Genomic DNA, 13,452 nt, shown 5'->3' with positions numbered 1-13,452 from the left:
CTTTCTGCATCTATGTTATATAGCTGAGTCTACCTTTAATGCTGTGAACGTAAAGGTATTCTCTCTTTGAGAATACTAAAGCACCACCTTCTGGACATCAGAGGTATGGAGGCAGCACAGACTTCCAGACTTCCACTGCTTTGTTATTGTTTCAGTGAAAGAAAATTAAAAAAGGTATGCACTCACTACTGTAAGTCGCTCTGGATAAGAGTGTCTCCTAAATGACAAATGTAAAATGCAATTAAAGATTCTAGCTTTAAGAGTGGGTCAGTTCTGATTGTGCACTTCAGTTCAATAGCGCTGACATTCCCAGTTCTATATCTTAGCCTAGAGTGTTGGGGCTGTCTTCATTAATGTGGTCGGTCTGATTCTCCGTCAGTTGGTCATTAGGACAAGTCAGTGTTAGGACTGGGAATTACCAGGGACCTCACAATACGATATTATCACGATACTTAGGTGCCGATACGATATGTAGTGCGATTATCACGATTCTATATGTATTGCGATTCGATACTGTGATTTTATTGCGATTTGATGTTCAAAACCTATCGCTCACTATATGTGAGCTCACTATATGTCTGCTGCAGAGAGACGAGAGCATGATACAATTAGTCAAATATCGATATAATATCGTCCAAAAATTCGATTGCGATATGTAACAAGCGATTTCTTCCCCATCACTAGTCATTGTGGACAGTTTTGTGTGGTTCTCTGTAGAATGTAGTCTCAGAAGGCAGGTGTCTTACCCAGTAGCCCCCCAGGCCGGTGCGGGTGGTCTCTGTCTGCACCCCTCGGAGGAAGGGGAGGTGGTAGTACTTAGCAAAGACCAGCAGCAACACCCCCTGCATCCGCTGGGACGTCACCTGAGACAGAGCGAGAGAGAGGGGAAGAAAATGGAGGGAGGGAGACAGAAATGGGAGAGAAGGAGAGAAGTTGTGAGATAATGAGTCACAATGTAAGGTGATGGGGGAGGTAAATTGTCTCCTGCTAAATTTGACAGTTAGAAATACATTAGCCTTTATAGACAAGCTGATTGCCTATAAAGCCTACTGATAAGTGGACATGAGTTGCTTGTATTCACCCATGTTCTTGTAGTCCACCATTCAGTGGGATAATGATTACTGTAATCTCTAGGCAAATGAACACCTCTATTTTATATTGGGAAGTTTATATACGCATCCTCTCTGGGCTGTCTGCCTGAAGCCTGCTAACTGAACGACTGGATATAACTGTATGTATGTCTGTCTCTCTACTGTGTACCAGTGATGTCTCTCTCTCATCAGGATTCAGTGGTCCAGCTCTCCCACTGTTTTGCATGAAGCAGCGAACCTAAAGGAGGGCATAGCCTCCCCTACCCTCTCTGTCTAAACAGTAAACCCATGCACTGTGGAATACATGATACAGCATACACCACAGTAGGCCTGTACTCACGGTAATCATATTGAGCCTACCCAGCCTGCAAATGTATTTCACTTGTATTTTATTGGTCTAGATACCAGGTAATAAAGTTTGTGATATTTCTATCTACTAATAAAGAGGGAAATGCTGTAAACATTTCCTCACTCCAGACCAGAGATTAAAGTCATGCTACTCCCTTCCCCAGTAAATACACTCCATCCACATCCACATCCATAAGAAGCATGACCTCGCATCGCTGGGACCTGTGATGCCCTCAAGGCATTAGAGGCACACATCTTCACGAGAGAGAAGGCCCCTCTCGCTTGCATACTCACTGGCTATTTGCAGGGCTTGGTTGCGTAATGGGCTCTATTGAACCATAAACTGGACTAGGTTCATGTATTCATGTGTGTGTATGTTTCTGTGTAAGGACATAGTGAATGCCTGTGTTCTGTATGTGTGATTGTGTGTAAATGACTGTGTGAATAAGTGTAGATGCGTGTATGTGTCAGTGTGTGTGGGGTTGAAAGACATCTCTGATTAACTTCAGGGAACATTTGGGAATGCTGCTGAGGGCTGCCAAACCACATTTTGGGTTGATAATACAAAATACATTAGGCATATGAGTGTGTGTGTGTGTGTACGTGCCTGACTTAGGCCTGAGATGAGCTGTTAGCCAGTAGTTTTGCAGAGGAAGTCAAGCGCATATCCAGCAAATCAAATCAAAGTTTATTTGTCACCTGCGCCGAATACAACAGGTGTAGCCCTTATAGTGAAATGCTTACTTACAGGCTCTAACCAATAGTGCAAAAAAGGTATTACACAGCATAGTGTAATGCTGGGCCACAGGTCTGAAGAGCGTGGGAATATTAATGTGCCCTTCATCTTTCACAAGCTTTTTCTTTACTTCAACTACATTACATTGTTTCCTGTGATTCGTCTCTAAAAAAAACGACATTTGATTGGTTGATATGGCCACCAAAATAGCAATAGAGGTAGCCTGGGTCTGCTTCTGCTCTCTTGCCAACTTCTTATAAAATTGTCATGCCAAACAAAATGACAGCAATGGGGTTGGCAAGAGCACAAACAGATCTGGGACCAGCCTACAATAGCTTCAATAGAGGGTGCTGATTAGAGAAGACTTGACTGGCGTATTTGTCTGTAGGGTGGATGGTTTGGCAAGCTCTCTTCTGATAGGTCTAATCGCCAGCCAAGTCTGACAGTGGGCTGTGAGAGCGGAGGAGAGCGATAAGAAGGGAGGGGGATATTTCTGACAGTGACCTTAGGGAGAGAAAAGAGGGGGTGTTGGGTTACAGGTCATTCTTGGAGACCTTATGTCTGTGCAACATTCCATGACTAGACAGACTACTACAGTAATACTATTTATGGTTGAATTTCAGCAGTAACACAGAGTACAGATACTAACAACCACTCAGACATACAATCCTAACAAATACCCATGCATGCACGTGAACACATGTGCACATAAAAAGCTCTCATGTGCAACATTATAAGAGTGTTTTGGAGTCAAGCAAGGCATGAGATGAAGGCCAGGGGACAGAATCAGTCTCACAGAGCCATCAACACAGAGGGAGCCTTACAGTCCAGAAATAAACCAGCACCCTGGGAGACATCCTCTCGTCTAGCTTTCTGTTGTCTCTCTGCAGCTGATTCATCCTCTCTACCTACCTCTCCAACAGGGCGGAATAATGTGTTAGACACTGACAGGCCAAGAAATACCAACCAACCACACTGCACCAGCTGTGGCAGGACCCCCTCTGTCTTTCTCTCTCAAACACATACACACACACACACTGTTACGAATCCCTTTGGCCCTGCAGTCTAGGGGAGATGGAACTGAGACCCGTAACATAAATCATGCAAATTATAATAGTGAAAAGTAACAGTGAGAACAAAAACCATAGACAACTGAAATCTACCATCAAACACTAAAGGTTTATTGTTTAAACACACAGTAAGGGGGGTGTGAGAAAAGGGGCTGAGCGGGACCCAAGCAAAGAAACAATAATCCAAAACCACCCCTAAGCTAGACCAGCCTATTTCAACAACAGCTAGCTAACTAACCAAAAATACAGTGGGTGGTCCGCCCAGTTCTAACTAGGGTACTTAGACAGTATTCCTACGGGTAATGTATGCCCATGGGCGACTTGTCTTGGTACCCCCTTTTCTCACCAAACAAACAAACAGTCAAACAACAAAACAAGCGATCACAGGATTACCGGACAAATGTGACATGTAGTTGCAAAAACAAAAGAGATCAATACAGAGATAGAGAGAGACACAGGGAGATAGAGATTGGACACAAGAGCGATTGAGCGAATGAGCACAAAGATTGATCACAGAGTGAGAATGAGCTAGAGAGAGATTGCAACTGACTGGGGTTTTAAACCAAGGGAAAGGGACTGTGATTGGGTGAGGGAAGAGGAGCAGGTGACTTCTGTTTGGGGACTGATTGATGACTGATTGGGGAGTGATGATTGTCACCTGTGAGGGGAGAAGGAGAGACAAGAAACACACATACAGGACACACACACACAGGATACCTGTATCCGTAACACACACACAAGCACGTTTGAATAGATGCAGCGTAAATAAGTACATTGGAAATGGATGAAAATGTTCTCTAACCAATAGTGCTGCACCAAGTCACAGAGCTGAGAGAGAGACAGAGAGAGAGAGAGAGACAGAGAGAGAGAGAGAGAGACAGAGAGAGAGACAGAGACAGAGAGAGACAGAGAGAGAGAGAGACAGAGAGAGAGAGACGGTGAGAGAGAGGGAGAGGGAGCGAGAGAGACAGAGCGAGAGACAGAGAGAGAGGGAGCGAGAGAGACAGAGAGAGAGACAGAGAGAGAGAGAGACAGAGAGAGTAATGAGCCCATCCGCTCCACTATGCCCTCATATTATACACATCACATGGACTGGGAGATATGATCAGAGAGAACAGCAGTTTTCACAAATGTACATAACATGAGCTCTATTTGTTTGCTCTGCATTATTTCTCTTTTTGTGTGTGTCTCTGTGTCAGTGTCAACCCTTTACTGACCAGTATATATCCGAAGGGGCTGAGTCTCTCCATGCAGGCGTCGCTCCATTGGTCTGTGAAGAGAACGTCTTTCAGCCTTTTGTTGATCATTGAGTTGACTTCCTGTAGCCTGAGAGAGCAGCAGTAACACACAGTCAAAAGAGAGGGGAGGAGGAAGAGAGAGAGAGAGAGAGTGGGAAAGAACTGTAACAAGGAAATGGATGGACAATAACACATATGTAGGGGGAAATATAAAGACAGCTAAATAGATGAATCAATATTGTTTAACAGTAAAGCCAACCACTCAACCCAGGGGACTGTCTATGGAAGGCGGATGGATATAAGGGACAAGAGAGGTCTTCTGGAATACTTGGCGATGAGGAGATGGTTGGCGAGACTGCCACCAGGGAAAAGCTCACCCAATTATATACATGTCTGTGTTTCCATCTCCAATGTGCAACCCCAGCAGAGCAGTGATGTCATCTGGCGGCATGGCACCGCCCACATTCCATGTGATTAGGTGCACCCTATCAGAGAGAAGGAACCCAGAATCTCACAATCACATACAGTATACAATTAATAGAAGCTTGGTTCAACCCGTAACAAAATAATTAGGCAACAGATTCTTAATGATCTGCAGACCATTTAATTACAAAGAATTTGTCAGGACATGGGAGGGCACGGATGATACATCTTTATCTGATACACTTCCATTGATTCTCTGAGTATGCACTCTCTCCATTAGCTTAATTAGCGTCATAAATTAGAGAGGTTATCAGAGAGCTCTGACAAAGCCTCGGGGACACTGGCTTTGTGTTGTGAGCATAGAAAATAACAGCGAGTGGGAAGTGGGAATATCTGAAACTGCTGACTGTTACAGCTTCTTCATTTAGGAGTTTCAGTGGTAAAGACACATTGTCTTGAGTTGAGCTTGAGTTAAGAGAGAAAAAGACCTTTAGAAGTAGTCACAAACCATTTTCCTCCGGCTGTACTCTGGTAGATGTGGTTGAACAGTTTCCTGCCACTGTGATAAAAGGAAATGACTTCCCAGTAAAAGTTTAGTTGGTCACATGCCACTGCAACCTGTACTATGGTGCTTGGGCCATATATTGACAAATTACTGTGTCACCACCACAGCACTGAAGGTCTGAAGCATGCTCTTAAAAAGTGTTTCCTGTTCATGTTCAAAACAACTATTATGCTGTAGTGAAAGCTGGATCTGATAGAAAACGCACAGAGCCAGGAGCTCACCTGAAGTCTTCCACCACCTGAGACTGTGTGTCCGCGGTGCCCACCACAGAGAAGGCCCTCTGGGCATGAGGGTTGAGATGGGGAGGTATAGACCTGGAGGATGGTGGCTGGGGAACTGAGGCTGCCCTCATTGAGATAGGGCTCCTGGCCCCTGGGGGGTGGCCTGGGACTTTAGGGCCAACATTCAGAGTGGTTTCAGTGGCCCCTCCATGCCCCCCATGGGGCTTGGCTGCTTCAGGCTGCAGGGGCTTGGGATGGCTGGCCCCAGCTGGAGCATCATGAGTGGTGGATCGGTCCTGGTTGGCCTCTGGAGGGTCAGGTTTGGGATCACAGATGTCCACAGAGCCCTCTATTCTGGGGGTCCTCTGAGGCCGTCGAGGCCGCACTGGGACTGACAGTTGAGGAGCAGGAGCAGAGGCAGAAGGGTCGGAGGCTGGGGCTTCTGTGCCTGGAACTACTGCTGGAGTGGGGGTTAAAACCTCTGCTAGTCCAGATGGGTTCTCAGGCTGTGGTTGGCTTTGGTTCTGGTTAACTGGATCCATCTCCCACAAACTCACTGAAAAACAATAGCAGGAGAAAGTCGTGATCACCATATTCCTTCAGAGTGTCCCAGGCAGTATAGACAGTCTAGATGTTTAGCAATGGAAGACCAAAGTTCTACATGTCTGGTGATGGTGGGGAGGGGAGGGGTATTTATTATGTGCTCTCATTGACTCATCCGTTGATGTGATTCAGCAGTTCACATTCCCCCTATTCCGAGGGTGCTCTGGCAGCATAATGCCAGCCCTGAGTTTCTGGCTGTTTGCACTCAGGTGTGCGACTGACAGCATCTGAAACAGGTAATTAAGTCGTCCCGGAGGAGAGAAAGAGCAAGAGAGAGAAAGAAAGAGCAAGAGAGAGAAAGAAAGAGAGAGAGAGAAGAGTGAAAGTGTTTAGAGAAAGAAAAGCACTGAGGGGAATAAGAGGAGGTAGAGACAGGAGAGAGAGAGAGAGAGAGAGAGAGAGAGAGAGAGAGAAAAGGAGGGGACAACACTTTACACCTCTCACAGCTCTTGGACCAACTCAGAAATAGAGCGAGGAGAACATGCCGGTGTGCTGCTTATCTCAGCAGCTCTCTTAGTTCAGGAGCCACCTCGCCTGCCATTCCTCCGGTAACCACGGAGACGCAGAGTAAGTTCATATCAGCTCAGAACACCTGCTAGACACAAGCGACGGAAACCGCTGCAGGGTCTGCAGCAATGCAACCTGAAAGAATGGTAATGACAACAGAGAGAAAGAGAACCCTAGAGGGCACTTGTAGTAGAGGTCTTCACAGGTCCACCAGACCCAAAATTCTGAGATCTGAGTCCTAAATTCTTACTTTTGTCTCGGATCTGGATCGGGTCTGATATAATTGCCACGGGTCTTGGATATGTGCAATCAAAATTGATTTACCGACTAGACCCAGTTGGACCTGTTCATTTAATGTGTGAGGTAATGACAACTATGCAAGTTTGTTATCTGTGTCAGCCAATTGCAACTCAATAAAACGTATAGCTTATGCACACCTGAAACTGGTTCCGGCCACTCACCTCACGTGCGCCTGCTGCTGAGGAGGGCGAGAGAGAGGGAGTGAAAGGAGGCTTGGCCTAGGCTACTGTTGATTGCGAAGATGGAGGCCTTTTTCATTGAAGTAAAACAAAAGTTAGTGAAGAAAGTGTATAGTGAAAAAAAGCTGACAAGGGGAATGTCCTCTGTGGGTGGACAAATACGAGAAGAACGTTGGCGCGGCAAAATGGACTGTGTGCAACTCGCTATTCAGGATTGATGCAATTTTCAAACTTTTATTTATTTTTGTATTTATTATAATTTGTTTTATCATTATTATTATTATTGTGTATCATTGTTATTATTTTAGACATATTTAGGAATCTAAACCAGTTCTTTAAATATGCTAAAAGTGTTTTGTTTCATTTTGTTGAGAGATTTTCTTGGCTAAATTAAGTTTGAACAGTCTTTTTAATTTTATGCTCTGTATTTAGTTTAAGATAGGTTAAAAGTAGGCCTGTTGTAAAATAAATATAATTAGTCAATTGCTGTCATTTGTTGGGTAGGCCTATGGTAAGAACTCGCCTTCGTTGGCAATTGCTGCAATATAAGCCTGTTCAAAACTTTCGTGAAGGTTTAAACCAGTTCAGTTCAAATATGTGTTTTGTTTTATTCTGTTGAGCCATTTTCTTTGGTCAAGTTCCAACTATAAAGTTATGTTTGCCGCAATATAATAGAATTACAGGTAGGCCTACAGTAGGTAGAGCTACTCGCAGTAGGAAAAACCAGGGCGAGATACAACATGTAATTGAATGTCGCCATATAATAACCTGTTCGTATTTTCCCTATAAATACTGACTTGACTGACTTTTGGTATTACTCTAATAAAGTTAAGAAACTTTTGGGAAGGTTGGGTGTGGTGTAGCTATTATTAGGTTTCACTACTGCAGGCCTGTGAAGGCAGTGCGTACTGGCACTCCAACTCTCTCTGACAATTGAACTTGAGGTGAGGAAGAATGTTTCAGGTCTACCAGAGCTACTCCTTTAATCTAACAATATAATGCTTATCTTTATTAAAAACATTCAGATAGAAAATTAACGAATTAGCCTCCTTCTGTACGCCTATCTATATAATAGGAACATGGCGCCGGCATATGTCTATATTTCTCTCGGTCTCTAAGGCTAGGCCTAAGCATTATATTCATAAAATATATAAATATACTATAGAGTGGAAACGCCTAGGCCTATAGGCCTATCTGCATGCAGTGCCCTGATGCATTTAGCGCTCAAATCTGAATTATTACTTTAGAAAAGTAAAAAACAATAAAACACCAGGCTATAAACATTTGAATATGCTACACATTGAAACAACAAATAATTTTTTGTCATTTGTTATAGGCAGTTTTTAAGGACCAATATCACTTGTTTATTGATGGCACTGGCAGTGCCCAGTCTGTGGTTTCTTTCTATCTTTCTATCTAAACGGGTCCTCGGGTCCGTTGTCCTCAGGTCCATTCGGAACGGGTGTCCGTTTGAAAAAGATATATTATGCATATCGGGTCGTGTGGGAAAGCCACAAATCCTTTTCAGAACAGGTCCAAGTTTTTGGAATCATGAAGACCTCTAACGTGTAGTATGATGCAGCCTTTGGCCTGTGAGTGTCCATGGGGCTGGGAGACATGACTCAGGGCCAGTCTGGGCCCCCTTCCCATTCCCATCACTCAACCACAGGGGTCAGGAGACAGAGACATGAGGAGAGATGCCTGGCTGGAGGAGAGACGCCATCTCTCAGACTGGCTGAGGAGAAACAAGGAGGGCACCTCTTGACTGCCAAGACCATTGGGCATCCATCCAACACAACATTCACTCACCCTCTGACCCTCTCACCTATCTTAAAGTATAGACACCATACCGTACCTATATCACAGAGCAAATGGCAGTGCAGTGTAACAGTAAGATAAGTCCAGATCTTAACAGCAGGAAAATGATCAGAAACAAGACAGGAAAACAAGGAGGGATGGTGTGAAAACAAAGCGGCTAGATCTTTATCATCCACTAATATTTACAAGTCTCTTAAACCAAAAACATACAAACATTCTCATCTGCTCTCACAATAATCACAATGACATTCTGGAGCTGAGTCGTGACCTCTTCGCAGAGAGCAGATATGAGAGCTACAGCTCCTTGAAGGTCAATCCAATTCACGTGACATGTCCCCCTGAGCTGTACATTCATGGTAACATGGTGGTGTTTATGTGGACCAATAGCCTGGTCCCTGGACACATGTCTATAGTCCATGTATGGTGTTTTTGTGGAGGAATGAGGAGGAGGGAGGCTGGTGATACGGCGCACGTGGGAGAGGGTGGGTACAAAACGAGCAGCGCTGACTGGGGATGAGAGTCAGGCAGGCTAGACGATATCATCCTATGTCTCTCAACCATACACAGTAGCCTATATCATGTTTGTTCCTTTCCCATTTGTACACATTGTCTCTCTCTGGTCTTCTCATTCTCCATGACATAATCCCCTTCACTTCCACTCCTTATCTCCTTTAACTCTCCATCGTCTCCTTAGCCTTTCCCGCCATTGTTCGTCTCCATCTCACACACACTGTTCCTCTCTCATTTATTCTCCTATATTTTGCCTCTTCCCTGTAATTTCCTATTCACTCTATTTAACTCTGCCCGTCTATCTAATTCTACACCTACAATTATGGCTACGCTCACTCTCTGCCTCTCTCTCTCTCTCTACACTCTGAGGTGACACTGGTGCTGTGCACTTGGCTAACGTGAGCTGTATTGTGCCTCTCAGCCAACCCCCTCACACTCGCTATCTGTGACGTCAACGTGTCACAGTCCTGATGGCCGCTGTCACATACAGCGAGAGATAACTACAGTATCTGCAGCCAATGGAGTGATGGGGGGGATGAGGTCTGGACAGAATTACTGGATAACTAGAAAGGGAGGATAGAGGAGGTGGTAGGACTGATAGTGAGCAATACAAAAAGCAGGAAAATATTAAATTAAGATCATTATTTAGGAAAAAGGAAACACACTGACTGACTAACAACTGCAAGTGTAAGGGAAAGGAAAGTGCACACTATGTTATGAGCAGGACAGCGTTACCTATCTACTGTAGCAACATGTCTTCATTGAGACCTACACATGGGCCTGAATAGACAGACTACACTGACGGACAGCAACCACTTCTCATTGCAAACACGTTCTACAGCGAGAAATAGAGGAATGATTTGATAATAGCAAATCTGTCATGATGTTTACATGCACCCCCCTGAGAGAGCAAGAGCAAGAGGGACAGCAGGAGCAAAAGAGAGGCAGTCCTTACAGCAAACAACACACAAGAATACATACAGCTCTAAAAAGTAGAAACAGAAGTATCTATCGGCTGTAGAACAAATAGCAAAAACAAATGGCACCTACAATACCAGTCATAACCAAAGCTTCACATGAGAGGTGCCCTGCGCAGATATAGGATTGAAATAACTCAATACTGTATTTCATTCTATTCAAGGTTATTCTTAATATTTCCTATACGCGTTCTGATGTAGCCTATCATAACATAAACCAAAACAATATAGCTGATATCTTGAACAGTGGTGGTCTCTGCAGATTTTCATTAAAGTCAATGACTCTGGCAGCATGGTTAAGACTGATCACATTCAGCCCACATCTTCCATGTTAATGGTTTAAATTACAGCTGAAGCGCGTGCTGATTTGCTCTGCCGCGTTCCAGGACCATATGTCCCTCCTGATAGGGATACAAATGATGTCCTGCTGCTGCCAAAATTGTAGACAGACCTCTTTAAGGTCATAGTGCTACTGGGACCCAGAAGAACCCACCCCCACATCCCAAACTTCGGTTTCCAGAAACCTCAAATACAAAGGATCACCTCGTCATGGAAACAGTGTATCCTCCTTTGTCACAAGACCGCAGGCCCTACTGATCTCACTTAACTAGGCAAACTACTATAGAACCACTGCATGCAGTCCTGAACCAACATTACTCAACATGACTGTAAAGTCAAAGTGAGTAGGTATTCTATAACAGCGATGGAAGAAACCCTCCTCAGGTGGCTTTGAGAAGCTGGAATACTTTGGCTGAACAGGGTAGTAGAAGACTTTCCTTCTGATGTTAACAGTGAAGGACAATTCACGTCTGGGTAATAGGATTTGGCGACTATCTCTCGGCAGAGGCAGCATGTCTGAGGCAGCATGTCTGAGCCAGTAACCTGACGGAATCCAACAAATTGTACAGAGAGTAACAACATAGAAAAAAAGGGCTCCAGTCATTAAGGAGAATCAGTAGAGGCAGAACACAAGGTGGCTGTGCTTGGATGACTGGAACATTAGACAGGCCCCATGGATCTGGACGATTTAAAGGCTTATGCAATCTCAAAGCAAAGTCAATTAAATGCCCAAGTGTTCCATCCTGCCCGCTGCTATCTTTTTAATGAGAAATGTGAAATCCCTTCAAAAGGCCTTGCCAGAGGATGCGACAACACAACATGCTTTTGGGTTTGTGTGAGTGGATGAGTGCGAAGAGGTGTGACTTCATAATCTCGACACTGACTGAACTGTGGGACCAACAGCCTACAATGTAACCGGTGGGACTGTGGTTACAGGAGCATAATTGCATGGGTGTACAATATTTTGGGTTATAAAAAACCAAAAAAACATTATTTATTATTCTACCCCTTTTTCTCCCCAATTTTGTGGTATCCAATTGGTAGTTACAGTCATGTTCCATCGCTGCAACACCCGCTCGAGAGAGGCGAAGGTCGAGAGACCAGACAAGCTGCACTGCTTCTTGACACAACGCCCGCATAACCCGGAAGCCAGCTGCACCAATGTGTCGGAGGAAGCACCGTACACCTGGCGACCATGTCAGCGTGCATTGCACCCGGCCCGCCACAGCAGTCATTAGTGTGCGATGGGACAGGAACATCCCTGCCAGCCAAACCCTCCCCTAACCCAGACGACGCTGGGCCAATTGTGCGCCACCCCATGGGTCTCCTGGTCACGGCCGGCTGCGACAGAGCCTGGACTCGAACCAGGATCTATAGTGGCACAGCCTTTAGGCCTTAGACCTTAGACCACTGTACCACTCAGGAGATCCTTTCGGTTTTGTTTTAACAGAAATTAGGACACACTCTTCCTCTTTAGGCAAACGAAGAGGTACAGCTGCACTTTAAAATGAAGTCGTTATCTTCTAAGGGTTGTTCAGTCTGTGAGCTGCAGAATGAGACCATGAGAGGCCTGTAGGATTGAGAGCTATTGGCAGGAGCTTCAGGGACCCAGCCAAGGAGTCAAACAGGCTGATGATATGAGACACTAGAGGTGGAAACGTCTGAGAGCAATAAGATCCAGTACAATAACCATATTCATGGTATAGAAATGCAAATATATCTCTAGATTATTTGAATTGCAGATGCCTTTGTGAAGTTATGATAAATATAAAAAATGATGTTCTTATAACAACACATGTATCAATTACATATACATGTGTTATTACCACTTCATAATATAGTGAATGTATCCATTTTTTAGCATCAAAATGAACCTTATGTCTGCAGGACACCACAACAATCTATTGTCAATACTTATTTTTGTATCCATCTAATGTGAAAAATGTCAGTACTGTGAGTTCACCAGTTTATCATGCCAGAGGGCATAGGCCAAGCTAATAGAATTACAATAACCAGGGTTTGCAATGTGTTTTTCTGACCAGTCAGAGAGGAAAAATGTCCAACTAAAAGCTACAGCAAGTTATAGTTAAAATGACCAAATAGACCAAATTGAATGAAAAAAAGCCATTCTGAGACGAGATCATATCTTCAGTCTTATGTGCTTTAGCATATCACAGATATCTTGGCAAGTTAACTTGTGTATACAACATCCATTGGTCGTAATGTTTTAAATGAAGTGACTGACTGAAGAGATGTAAATGTGTAAATGGATTTATTCAGGAATCCAATCATCCAATGACTGAATGAAGCCAGTTGCTTGTGTGGCCTAATTCTGCTCCTATTTCAAGGCCATTCTGAGAGAAAAAAAGGTTGGTTTAATTTGGTGACTCAGTCTCAGATCTTATCTCAGAGCATGTGTGTGTGTTAAAGAGGTAAAGATAGAGGACATCTGTGTGTCTTCATCAGTGAATGTGTGTGACAACATGATTGTAAATCATGACCAGAATATGGGTGTAGTGCCTATTTC

General features: G+C 44.2%; 1 protein-coding gene across 3 annotated transcripts in view; it reads right to left on the bottom strand.

Moving 5' to 3' along the window:
• The window catches only part of LOC106580349 (phosphatidylinositol 4,5-bisphosphate 5-phosphatase A), a 35,179-nt gene that overhangs the window by 11,488 nt on the left and 10,239 nt on the right, over positions 1-13,452 (bottom strand). For 2 of the 3 annotated variants that reach the window (XM_014161291.2, XM_014161288.2), the window contains exons 2-5: positions 5,693-6,248; positions 4,861-4,968; positions 4,463-4,571; positions 747-863 (exon numbers count right to left, since the gene is read on the bottom strand). In XM_014161291.2, coding sequence (XP_014016766.1) covers positions 747-863; positions 4,463-4,571; positions 4,861-4,968; positions 5,693-6,234 — 876 coding nt within the window. In that variant the 5' untranslated portion in view covers positions 6,235-6,248. The remainder of the gene's footprint in view (positions 1-746; positions 864-4,462; positions 4,572-4,860; positions 4,969-5,692; positions 6,249-13,452) is intronic. The other variant, XM_014161292.2, reaches the window with a different exon arrangement.

The sequence above is a fragment of the Salmo salar genome, chromosome ssa20, assembly GCF_905237065.1.
Source record: "Salmo salar chromosome ssa20, Ssal_v3.1, whole genome shotgun sequence".
Taxonomy (NCBI): domain Eukaryota; kingdom Metazoa; phylum Chordata; class Actinopteri; order Salmoniformes; family Salmonidae; genus Salmo; species Salmo salar.
This window is presented reverse-complemented; position numbering and strand designations above follow the sequence as displayed.